Source organism: Eschrichtius robustus, chromosome 3 (assembly GCF_028021215.1).
Source record: "Eschrichtius robustus isolate mEscRob2 chromosome 3, mEscRob2.pri, whole genome shotgun sequence".
NCBI lineage: Eukaryota > Metazoa > Chordata > Mammalia > Artiodactyla > Eschrichtiidae > Eschrichtius > Eschrichtius robustus.
The window spans coordinates 187,971,211-187,983,849 of record NC_090826.1 but is presented as its reverse complement, the minus strand read 5'-3'; the positions used below and the strand labels follow the sequence as shown (position 1 = coordinate 187,983,849).

General features: G+C 60.4%; 1 protein-coding gene across 1 annotated transcript in view; it reads left to right on the top strand.

The window, feature by feature from the left end:
• Positions 1-12,639, top strand: part of CACNA1S (calcium voltage-gated channel subunit alpha1 S) — a 61,967-nt gene that overhangs the window by 4,988 nt on the left and 44,340 nt on the right. The window contains exons 3-5 of the mRNA XM_068538580.1: positions 9,300-9,439; positions 11,522-11,664; positions 11,802-11,954. Of these exons, the coding sequence (XP_068394681.1) occupies positions 9,300-9,439; positions 11,522-11,664; positions 11,802-11,954 (436 nt within the window). The remainder of the gene's footprint in view (positions 1-9,299; positions 9,440-11,521; positions 11,665-11,801; positions 11,955-12,639) is intronic.

Below are 12,639 nucleotides of genomic sequence, written 5' to 3'. Positions count from 1 at the left end.
GACTCGGTGCCTGATGGGCGTGCGGACAGAGCGTGGGGGAGGGGAGGAAGACGGCGAGGGTGACACTCGGGTTTCAGAGGGGGTGACGGAGCAGACGGTGGTATCACTTTCCGAGACAGGCGTTCCTGGGGGAGGAGCCGGCTGGACTGGGGGAGGGGGACGGCGAGGTCAACCCCAGACGGTGCAGGTGCAGAGGCTGCGTCCACCCAGCACGTAGATTTGCAGGTCTGAGCACCGGGTGACAGAAGCTCCCTCACTTTGGGTGACTGCAGACTAGCTGGGGTGAAGGGGGAAAGGTCGGGCGGCAAGAAAGCCTTCCCACAGGGGCCTGATGTGCAGACTTGAGGCAGCTGGCACCCTCGCTCGTGGGAGGGAAGCCTCGACACCTGTCCTGGGAACAATCTCCCCTGGGAGGCAGGGGGCCCCTCCGGGAGCTTTTTCCTCCCCCTCCTCCTCCTCCCCCCAGCTCTCACTGAGGCTGAAAGCTGCATCAGCCTGGCTGGAGAAGCCGGTGGTGGTTCAGACAGTGGGCTCTGGAGCTACAGCTGTGTGATCTTGGGCAAGTTACTTAACTTCTCTGTGCCCTCAGTTCCCTCACTTGTAAAATGGGGATAACACCGTAAAGTTCAGAGAAGGTTCTGGACGAGTCAAGCCCTTATAAATTATGCCACGTTGTCTATCGACACAAGGAATCTTTATCATGCGGGGGTCACAGTGCCTCGGCGTGGGCTCCCCAGCCACAAAGCCCCTGGTCACAGAGACCCCGGGTTGTTCCAGAGTCAAAGTGTATAATCCCTGGCAGCTATGACCAAAGGATTATTTCAGACAAAAAATTCTCCTTCACCCCACCCACCATCTGTCCCCAATCTCTTTAACCCTTCTCCTCTCCTTCCAACATCCAATTCATCCGAACGGCTTTCCTGACCCCGCCCCCGGCCCCACCCTCCAGCCAATCATCATCATCGTCGTCACCATCATCGTCTTCATCCTCAGCTGCCGGGCACCTGCCCCATGCCAGGCGCTGCTCTGATGCTCTCAGTGCATTATCCCCCTGAATGCCCACCACGGCCCCCCAAGGCAGCACTATTATATTTCTCACTTTTACAGATGAATAAACGGAGGCACAGCGCATGCCCAGTGGACTCCGCGGGCAGACCTGTACCCTCGGTGGGGCATTGGGTGTGGCTCCCTGGACATCAGAAGGGGACACAGGAGGAGAGTGGCCTCTGCTTCCCTGGGGAGTGGCCTGGGGGGGCCGGGTCCCAGCACAGCAGGTCCCGGCCCCTCCCTGCGTGCGACCCCACTTTCTCCTGACTGTGGAGGTGTTGCCCGTCCAGGCCAGGACAGATGCTGAGATCCAGCCCCACCCCTACGTGCCCCAGACAGCAGTCTGCTTTAGGCCTGCAGGACCAGCGGCTAACACAGCTGTCCCGGGGTTCTCCCAGCCGAGTGGAGGCTGGGGACACCGGTCACAAAGCGGCACCGTGTGTCAGGGAAGCAGGAGGATGGAATAGACCCTGAGCTGCCCCGGGGCCAGCGAAGGGCAGGGAGGTGAAGGCTGAGGCCAGCACCCAGGGCGCTGGCCCCCAGCCCAGACCAGGACCCAGCGAGTCCGGCTCTGCCCCTCGAAGGGCTACCTGCTCCCTGAGGCCTGCAGGAGCCCTGCTCCTGGGGGACCCCCTGACTGAATTAATTGAAAGAAACCTTTGGGAGGGTCTCCATTCCAGCCTGGGCCAGCCTGAGGGGACCCACGTGGAGAAACAACAGCAGTGACCAGAGTTACCAGTTCTTGGGACAGGCTAGAAATGATCTATCTATCACTTCGCCCGCAAACTAAAAGTAAAAACTGATTAAAATATAGAAGGAACGCATGTCAGAGGTTAATTCAACGCGTAAGAGAACAAGGAGGAGGGTAGAGTTGGCTCAAAGAGAATTTGAGAAACAGGAATCTATGCTATTGGAGAAAAAGTGATAGGCTAGGATTGCCGGGTGGGACGCTGAGCTGGCTACAGGGCAATGAAAGTGTGTCCATGGGATGGCGGTTTCTATCAGGCAGAAACCATTTGTGTTTCTCCTGGGCAGAATCCTGAGACTCAAACAAAGGTACGGCCCCCAGGTCAGTGGTTTTCAGGGCGGGGCAGGGGAGGGGCGTTTGGCGGAGCGGAGCCTGGAACTTGGGGAGGGGCCTGTGTCCTGAGCGCCGCTAGCGTCTAGAGGTCAGAGGTCGGGGTGCTGCTACACCTCCCCCGCCCCCCCCCCAAAACTCACAGGACAGCCCCGCTCCTGCCAACAAAGAGCTGCCCACCCCAAATACGGGGAGTGCTGAGGCTGAGAAACCCGCCCTAGACAACGAAAGACTCCTTGGCCAGACCTGTTAGCAAAGGTTCCAACAAGGACACGGTGCCTGATTTCCGAGCTCTAAATGATTTTTGGTAACACGGGTCAAGCTAGCCTTGGTGCTGCAGGCGCGGGGAGGCCGGCGGGACTGGATGGGCCTTTCTCCCCTCCGGGGCCTCCCTCCCTCCCTCCCAAGCCCGCCTGCCCTCAGACCGCCGGCCCCTGCACATTCCTGGGGCTCCGGTTGCTGCCGGCTAAGCCTCTGGCATCCAGGGCGCTGTCTTTTTTTAGGGTCCGGAATGTGCCTGCTGAGGCCACAGCCCACTCCACCTCCCCGCGGAAGGACCCCAGTTCTGGCCTGGCCCGTCAGAGACCCTGGACTTGCAGGGCACAGGCGTCCGATCCGGGGCCACCGGACAAGCTTCTGGCAAAATGACAGGAAAGCTTGGCTTTCAGGCCCTGCTCAGAGCCTGCCCTCTCCCACCCAGGGGACTCAGAGTCCCCCACCCTCACCCGCACCCCTCACCCCAGGCACCGCGTAGGCACTGAGGCGGTGGACGAACAAAGCCTTCAGAGACGCCCTGAGCACTTGGCCCAAGCCGGTCGGTCTCGGGGAGCCCTGGCAAAGCACGGGCCTTCAATCAGCCACAGCGCCTCTGGCTGACTTTGGTGGCAGCTTTCTCCAGGCCGTGAGCCCCAGAGCCCTCCTCCGTGCCTGGGCGAGCAGGGGACTGCCCTCCCAGGACCGTCATGGTGACGAGTGTCTGGCAGGCACACGGGGTGGCTGGGTAGGCGGCCGTGCTGTCCCCTCTCTGCCCTCACAGTGCTCCTAGCCCACAGCCAAGCCCCTCTGAGCCCAGGCCTGGGGGGCGAGGGACAGGATCCGATGAGCCCCTCCAGGGGTCCCTGGGTGCCCCTTCTCCCCCTCCCAGCACGGCGTGGTTGAGGCCACGGACCCTGGATTCACATTATGGCCCTGCCACTCAGAAGCAATCCTGGAGAAATTACTTAACCTCTCTGTGGTTCAGTTTCCTCATCTGTTAACTGGGGGTAAGAGTGCCCCCCTTCAGGGTCCCTGTGAGGATGAACTGTGTGTGTGTGTGGCTAGAACAGGGCCTGGCACACAAGCTTAGTGACCCAGAGCTGTTGCCACCACGATTACCCAAGACAGTACCATCTCCCGCCCTCTCCCAGGTGGGCTCCCCGCTTTCCCTCCTCCGCCATCACCACCCCACCCCAGGCGAAGAGGCCCCTCCTCTGTGACCCTCAGCTCTGCTGGCTCCCTTGTCTGGACTGCCCCACACGCCTGACCCGCCCGGACCCGTGGGAGCTGGTTCCCCTTGCGGGAAGAGAAGGGGAAGGCAGGGTGGTGGAGAAGCCCGCTCAGACCCCATCCATTTGGGTGAGAGTTCATCGGGATAAATATAGCCACTTCCCTCACTCCAACAGGTCATTTTCCAGACCTGGAGGCTGAGGTGGTCATGGAGACAGATGCCAGGGCCTGGGACACTTGTGGGTGGCGCGGTCACAGGATGCCAGGCCGGCTTCCCCGAGACGCTGTTGGCTGAGTCGGGGCAGGTGGGCCGGAGCCCCACTCCCCTCCAAGCCCCACCTCCCTCAGCTGCACGTAGGAAAAGCAGCAGAGTAGGGGTGAAGCTCAGCCCACCACTGGGGTGCCCAAGAAGTACCATCTTTATTCCTAGAAACCAACTTTGTTTGGGTCCTAAGCCCACATCCCTCTGGGATGGAGAGAACTTCAGTCAGGGTTGTTCTCTGGTCATCCTGCTGCCCCAGCCCCGGGTCTCAGGCAGCACCAAGAAGCAGGGGCTGTAGGGCCCTGTCCAGCCGGGCCGAGGCCATGTTGTTCTGGCCATATGGTTCCCCAGGCCACCGTCCGCTGTCTCCACGTTCAGGAAGTTCAGGAAGCAGGAGTCCTTGGCAAGCCTGGACCCTGCTTTCTCGGGGGTCCTCAGGGCCCTCTCCCAGACCCAGCCACATCTTCAGGGTGCTATGAGGAAGCAGGCCCAAGGTCGATCTACCCTTGAACCTCCAAACCCTGGGGTGAGTCTCTGTTTTGCTGGGGAGACGCCTCCACCATGCCTCCCACACCAGGGTCGGGCCTCAGGAAACCACCATCCGGGACCTGCCTCCAAACCTCTCCCGAGGCAGAGGGCCCAGCATCTGCTTAAGGGGCGAGACAGGGGATGACTCCAGGAGGGAAACAGGCACTGACTTGTAAAAGCATCTCGTGGCAGCAGTGCGCGCCAGCCTGCTCCGAGCGCTGGCTGTGAGGACCACCACGGGCCACCCCCCTACAAGCACCAGCTCCCCGTCCCTCAGCCAAATCCACTTTGGCTCATTGAAGCAGACGTGCCTTAAAGAGTTAACAAATAGAGTGGAATGCCACCCCCGTCCCCCCCCAGTAAGATTTGTGCCCTAACAGGTCCCAGTGCCTTGACCCTAAGGAAGGAGCCTCAGCCCTGGGATGGGTCGGCCGCCTTCCCAGGACCTGTGACCACAGCTGCCTGTGGCGACTCTGCAGCCCTGCCCCGACCAGCGGTCGGGCAAGCCCCAGTGCGTGGGGCAGGAATGCGGCCCCTCTGCAGTCAGACAGGGAGACTGAGGCCGCGCAGGCCCCCTGGAGGGAGCCCAGCCCACTCCCACCCCCTCCCCACAGAGCCCGGGGCCTGCCAGGGCGGGTGAGCAGTCGGGCCAGGGTAGCTGACCCTTGGAGAGGGAGGACGCAGCCCGAAAATAGAGGCAGTGAGAGGGGGGGGGATGCAGCCTGAGTCCTGCTGCTTTCAGCCCAGGACTTTGGGAGGGTCTGGCTCCAGCGCCCCCAGAAGCAGGTGCAAGGCCTGTGGGTCAGGGTCACGTACCAGGCCCACCTCCGGCCAAGCGTGGCCCCAGGGGCCCAGTGAGAGGCCTGTCTGTGGAGGGACGTTTGGTAATTAAGGTCCTTCCTTCTAGGGAGCTGGTATCGGAGCCCTCGCCTCAGAGACAGACAGGCTTATGGTCCTCCCTCGAGGTCGGGGGGCCAGGGGGGCCGGGGCAGGCGTGTCTTCCCTGCTCTGGAGCCAGAGCCTGGGGTCTAGCGTCCCTTCTCAGGAATAGAGATCGCGAGGCCACACCTGCTTTTGAGGTATGTGGCGGCAGAGGTTAAATTTCCGTTGTGTATTCGTTCAACAAACATTTCTGGAGCACCTACTGTGTGCCAGGCAGTAGTGTGTACCCCAGAGCAGAGCTCCGCAGACAATCTGTGAGGAAAGACCGGTTTGTTGCTGTTAAATCTCATCCAGCCGTGGGCTGACTAGCTGTCCTCCCACGCGGGACCATGTCACAGCCTGTGCCGTGTGGGACTCACAGCCCACGTTGGTCTGTGATCCACCCACGTGCTTGGAGGTTGTGGCACGTCGCTCTGATGGTTCCCAAGTGCTGCTTCTCAGAGCCTCTACGTCGCTCATCCCAGGGTGATGACAGTGGACCAGCGCCAGGGACACTGACACATCAGACACCCACGTGGCCGGCGTGGTTCTAGACGCAGGTGACACAGCAAAGGCTCTGGACTCTACATTCAGGTCGGGGGGTGGGGGGGGCAGTCAAAGGAAGGAGAGAAACAGAGCATGGCAAGCAGTGACAGCTGCTGACAAAGAACCCAGGCAGGGGAAAAAGACAGCTGGGGGAGGGGAGGAGGGGTCCGGAGGGCCTCAGTGGCAACTTTGGAGTTGGGGTCCTAAAGAAAGAAGACAGCAGCCGTGGGGCTATCTGCGAAGGACCTTCCAGGCAGAGGGAACAGCAAGGGCGAAAGCCCTGAGCCCCAGAGATCTTTGGGGGTGGGAGGGGAGCCGTGCCCAGGGTGAACATCGGAATTGCCTGGTGGGCTGGGGGAGTCCCGCCACAAGCCTCCCCTTAGCCACCACCAACAGAGACTCAGGGAAGCTGCCCGCGGGTGCCCCTGGCCCCCGCACAACTCCCATTGCCAATTGGGGAACGTCACCTCTTCTGTCCTGTGGCAGAGAAACCAGGGGGACCCCCGCTCCTGGGGCCCCCGCTCGTGGTCTCGGGGGGCTGCAGTTTGGCGGAGGGTGGTGGAGAGCCGCACAGTGGTACGGGGACTGCGGCACACACAGGAGGAGCTCGCCCTGGGGGCTCAGGGGTCTGGGCAGATGAGAGGTCTGCTGGGTGACGGACCTGGGGACACAGGCAGAGTGGCCGCTGTGAGCAGGGGCGCCGGGACCGGGGCAGCGGGAGAGCTGGGGCCTGGACATCACACGGGGGCTGCCAGGGGGTCGTGCAGGCTGGGGAGGCGTGGGGACACAGGCTGTGCGAGTTTGGGGGACAGGCCAGCCGGTGCAGAGTGCAGGCGGATCCAGCAAATGTTAGGGAGCAGAAAGGCCTGGGCTGGGTGGGTGGAGGTGCCCAGGGCAGAGCAACGGGAGGGGTCCAGAAAGACCCCAGGTGTCCCCACTGGGCAACTCAGTGCCATTGGCCAAGACAGAGACCCCTCGGAAGAGCGGGCTCCGGGGCAGGGAGTGCTTGGTCGGCTTAGAGGTGGGCCGGACGGAGCCCAGACAAGACCTCGGACCCCAGGTCCGCGAGAACCAGCGCACGCGGTGCGGAAAGGCTGTCACCCCCCGAGTGTCGGGAGGGGCCCGGCGAGGCGGACGCTCCCACACGACGGTCTCCTGTCCTCCTCTGGTTCCGGCAGGGAGCAATCGCCATCTCTGTTTTACAGACGAGGAAACTGAGGTTCGCGGAGGCTTAGGAACTCACCCGAAGAAACAGAGCTGCTGAGAGAACCCCTATGCCAGAGACCCCCTGCTTCTCTCTGCCCGCTGGAGGGGGGCGCCTCAGGAAGCGGGGATGGGAGGGTGGGGGGTTGGGAAGGCTGATGACGTGGATCTTGGACAGACAGCCAGCGCTGCCCACGGCATCCAGGGAAAGGGCCCAGGCCGGAGGGGCTCGGGGGCCACCCAGTGTGACATCGGTGGCACAGTTTCTGTGACACAGGGAGGAACACGTCCCCCTGCCTCTCCTAGGGCGGGGGGATGGGGTGTGCGCACGCAGGGCTCCCACGCAGAGTGCTGTAATTCCAGGTGCTCCAGGGTCGGGCCGGGGGTGCTATCGGGCCGCGGAGCCTGAGGGACCCCATGGCCCTCGACAAGCTCCCTGGGAGCCAGGCGGCAGCAGGACAGGCAGGGGCAGGTGTGGGCAGCCCTCCCGGGTGCATGGCCGGCCGCCTGGCCTGTGAGCACGGCAACTATTTTGGGCCCTGTTTCCCCTCCCCTCAAGCCCATTTCTGCCTTGCCCCTGGGGTGGCAGCCACGTGGGCATTTAAACACTGACTCAGCTTCACTCTACTCCTCCTGCCTCTCTCCTAATGCTGTGTCTGCCTCCCGGGCAGCCTGCCCTGCGGGGGAATGGACCACCCCCCCAGCCCTGCCGTGGCCATGCTGCACCCACCCCCTCGCAGGGGCCGCCCGGACGCCCTCGGCAGGGCTTCTCCGCGGAGCGATTGCCCCAATTCCCACCGGCGGCCCTACACAGGCCCTTGAATGGAACGGTGCTGCTTTGCATTCTAACCCTACCTTACCATTTTCTGGAGGAAGGAGAAAGCTTTGGAATTACAAGTTGGTGGAAGGAATTAGGGTCCAGGTTAAGGAAAGCAGGCTTAGCCCATATATGCCTCAGTTTTCCCCTCAACATACAAAGGGAGATCTTGCTTTCAGGAAACTGCTCTGAATACCAAGTTGGGAGGATCCTGGGACCAGATCCATAGCAATGAGCCGTTGGCAACCTCTTCCCTTGCTTTCCACATCTACCCACTCGGAAGTTAAAGTAAATTCTCTCCCAGGTCACTAGCGGGGTGACCCCAATACAGCGATGGCTCCGTAGTGTGCTGGCCCAGTGGTGGCGGGCTTTCTGGGGTGGGTGTGGGTGACTGACGGTGACACGGGCTTGGGTTGTGAGATCCAGAGGACGGTGGTCCAGTTCTCTCTACGCGCTCCTGTGATCCTGCAGGGCTGCAGCCCGGTCCGGGGCGGGGCGGGCTTGGGGAGGGGGGTTGCTGGTGAGGGCGCGTGTGCAGAGCTCTCAGAAGCCGCCAGCCTGGCTGGGATGGCTGCAAGGACAGCGGTGTCAGCCTGGAGCTCTGACAGAGTGACCTGCTTCTTCAGAAATAGCTCTCTCCTGGGCCCAGAGGACAGGGAAGGGTGACCGGGCCAGGAAGGGGGGCTGAGAGAGCCGGCCTACAGGGGAGGGCCTGGAGGAGTCGGCAAGGCCTTCTGCAGGGGGCACTAAGCCGAATCCCTTGGCCTCCGACCTGTGGGGCCTCGTCCAGGCACAGTGACCCCCGACACCCACCGGCGTGATGGTACTCGTGCCCTTTAAGTGGCTGCCTGCAGAGGCCGCAGCGGGTGTGGGCAGCTGGGGTGGGCCGGGGGGTTACAGAAAAGTGCATGAGAGGTAAGACCCTGACCAGCCAGGCAGGCCCAGCTGGAGTCCCGAGGAATGCCCCCCGCCTCCTACTGTGTGTGAGTCCTCAGGATGAGGGAGGAGAAAGCCGCCCAAACAGGAGCCATCTGGGGGCCTTCACTCTGGGGGCTGCCCTGACCGTTCATTTATTCGTCCAGTTCTAGGCCTGAGAGGTGAAGTCATTAAAAAAAAAAACAACACAAATCCCCACACCTCATGAAGTTTATACTGTAGTGAGTAAGATAGGAGATGAACCAGATGGAAATATATGTGGCATTTTCAGCTAGGGATCAGCTAAGAAGACAAAGTGGGAGGAGGGACACAAAATGGCAGAGGCAGCCGGCATTGCCTTGTGTGGCCCCCTGGGGAGGGACCACCTGCGGGAGGGAGGGAGCTGGCGGCGGGGGACACGTGTGGATCAGGCCGCAGAGCGGCAGGGGCAGAGTGCGGAGGTAGGGGAGCCGTGGTGTGACTGCCTCGCCCCGCAGGAGAAGCTGGAGTACTTCTTCCTCATCATCTTCTCCATTGAGGCCGCCATGAAGATCATCGCCTACGGCTTCCTGTTCCACCAGGACGCCTACCTGCGCAGCGGCTGGAACGTGCTGGACTTCGTCATCGTCTTCCTGGGGTGAGTGAGGCCTGGGCGGGGTGGGGTTGAGCGCAGCGGGCTGCCCGAGGGCCCGGAGGCAGGTGCAGCAGTGCAGGGGTGTGGGCCGGGGGCAGCGGGGGCGCCCACGGGTCACACACTCCCCAGCCAGGCACCGCCAGTCTCCTCATTCTCTCTCTCTCTCTCTTTTTTATTTAATAAATTTATTTATTTATTTATTTATTTATTTATTTATTTTTGGCTGCGTTGGGTCTTCGTTGCTGCACGCGGGCTTTCTCTAGTTGCGGCGAGCGGGGGCTACTCTTCGTTGCAGTGCGCGGGCTTCTCATTGCAGTGGCTTCTCTTGTTGCGGAGCACGGGCTCTAGGTGCGCGGGCTTCAGTAGTTGTGGCACATGGGCTCAGTAGTTGTGGCACGCGGGCTCTAGAGCGCAGGCTCAGTAGTTGTGGCACATGAGCTCAGGTGTTCCGCGGCATGTGGGATCTTCCCAGACCAGGGCTCGAACCCGTGTCCCCTGCATTGGCAGGTGGATTCTTAACCACTGCGCCACCAGGGAATTCCCTCCTTATTCTCTTCACACAAAATTGGAAACGTGTGAGTGGTATCAGTGCCCAGCAGTTTCTGGACATTCATAAATTTCTCACGCTTTATTATCATCTATGCGTTTATTCCGTGGACCTGTGTTGAGCACCTGTTATTTGGGTCCATGAGAACAGACGTTTAATAACCTGTATGAGCCTGCTTGGGCTGCCATAACAAGATGCCACAGACTGGGGGGCTGAGACCACAAAAATGTATTTTCTGACTGTTCTGGAGGCTGGAAGTCCAAGATCAAGGTGTGGCCAGGTCTGGATTCTCCTGAGGCCTCCCTCCTTGGCTTGCTGACGGCCACCTTCTCGCTGTGTCCCCACGTGGTCTTTCCTCCATCCACACGCACCCTTGGTGTGTGCCCAAATTCCCTCTTCTTCCAAGGACACCAGTCTGATTGAATTAGGGCCCGCCTGAACAGCCTCATTTTCACTGAATCACCGCTTCAAAGGTCCTATTTCCAAATACTGCCACATTCTGAGGCCCCACAAGTTAGGGCTTCAACATATGAACTTGGAGTGGGGGGAACATGGTTGAGCCCATAACATAAGATTTGGTAGCCATGCCCTAATTATAACAGCAGCGTTTATCATACACTTACTATGTGCTTTACATGTACCATCTCATTTGATTCTCCCAATAATCCTCTTATTTTCTCCATTTAAGGAAGGTGAGGCACAGAGAAGTCAAGCAACTCACCCAAAGTCACACAGCCAGCCAGTGGCAGTGCCAGGATTTAAACCAAGGCACTCTTGCTCCAGAGGCTGCTCTCTTAACCACTAGGCTGCCCTTCCACTCAATGAAAATTATGTTGCTTGTCTACTAATTGCCCAGTGCTGCTTTAGGCGCAACAGGGAAAAGAGAACTCTGTGAATCAGCCTCTGCCCTTGACGGACTGCCTGGCTGGAGGCCACGAGTCTGTGTAGAACAAGGCCACACAGCGCACCGTTGTTTCACACGCGGTGCAGCCCAGGGGGGCCCAGATGTCAACAGAAGGATTCATAAAGAAGGACCTGAGATAGACCTCAAAGGATAATGGCAATCTGAGTAAACTGAGAGCAGGAAGGACCATAAAGGGGCTTTGGCGGAAATGCAGGGAAGGAGAGCCCGAGGGAGAACCAGCTCTGGGCTCTCTCCTCCGCGTTCCCCCTTCCTCCGACCGCAAGTGTAGGGCTGCTGGAACCCACCACCCACCACGGGGTGTGCTCGGCCCCCGGGCCTGACCGTAGCTGCCCGTGGCACCAGCATCTCAGCCCCCTTCAGGACCCAGAGGGGCCATCACAAATGGACCCAACACTCTTCTTACTGAGCCTGAACATGGTCTCAGGATTTTTTCTAAAATCCCCGAGACGGGCGTCACCAGACTAGAGCTGGGGGCTGATGAACTGTACCTTCCTGCCTCCCCCCAGTCTTTCCACTGGTACCTTGAGCATGGATGGGACACAGGGCCCCTGCCCCCTGGGGCAGAGGCTTAGCTGACCGCGGGGCCGTCTTCTCTCCCTCTTGTCCTCCTCAGGGTCTTCACCGTGATTCTGGAGCAGGTCAACATCATCCAGAGCAACACGGCCCCCATGAGCAGCAAAGGCGCGGGCTTGGACGTCAAGGCTCTGAGGGCCTTCCGCGTGCTCAGACCGCTCCGGCTGGTGTCCGGGGTGCCCAGTGGGTGGCACAGCCCCTCCCCCTCGCCCCAGCTCTGGGCCCCCTCCTACCTTGGTGTCCCAGAGGCTCCGAGGGAGGGCCAGGAGACCAAGAGGGGGGCTAAGTCCTCCTTCTCCCCCTGCCCTCGCGCCCCGCAGGCCTGCAGGTGGTCCTCAACTCCATCTTCAAGGCCATGTTGCCCCTGTTCCACATCGCCCTGCTTGTGCTCTTCATGGTCACCATCTACGCCATCATCGGGCTGGAGCTGTTCAAGGGCAAGATGCACAAGACCTGCTACTTCATCGGGACGGGTGAGCCTCCCGGGCCGGGCTGTCGGGAAGGTCTGGGGACATCTCGGGAGGGGGATTCACCCAGCCGTGGAGAAGCCCCAGGACTAGGTCGTTGCTTCCGCCACCCGCTGACCTTGGGGATGGGTTTCTCCCGGACAAGGGAGATTGGGGGGGAAACAGCTCTGCTGGGGTCAGGGGGCAAGGGGAGTGAGCGGTCAGGTTCTTGCTCTGAAGCACCCCTGCCCCAGATAAGGCTGGTGTCCTTAGGCTTTCTGGCCGCTTGTGGATTGAGATGTAGGCTCAAGATCAGCCCGAATTTCTGTCTGTACTTGCCTTGTAGCTGGAGTCTTAGCTTTAGTCCAGGGCCCACAGGGTGGGGTCTGAATAGGACTCAGAAAGCACCGGAAGGCCAAATGGCCCGTGGTCAGAGATAAGCTACCTTGGGGCCTGGATGATCTTGAGCTACACCTTCTAAGCCAGCATCTCTCAAACTGCTTGCTCTCAGGACCCCTTTGGGGGATTTCCCTGGTGGTCCAGTGGTTAAGACCCCACGTTTTTACTGCCGAGGGCGTGGGTTCAATCCCTGGTCAGGGAACTAAGATCCTGCGTGCCGTGTGGCCAAAAAAAAATTTTTAATTAAAAAAAAAAAAAGGACCCCTTTGCACTCTTCAAAATTATTGAGGGTCCCAAAGAGTTTTTGTTTATA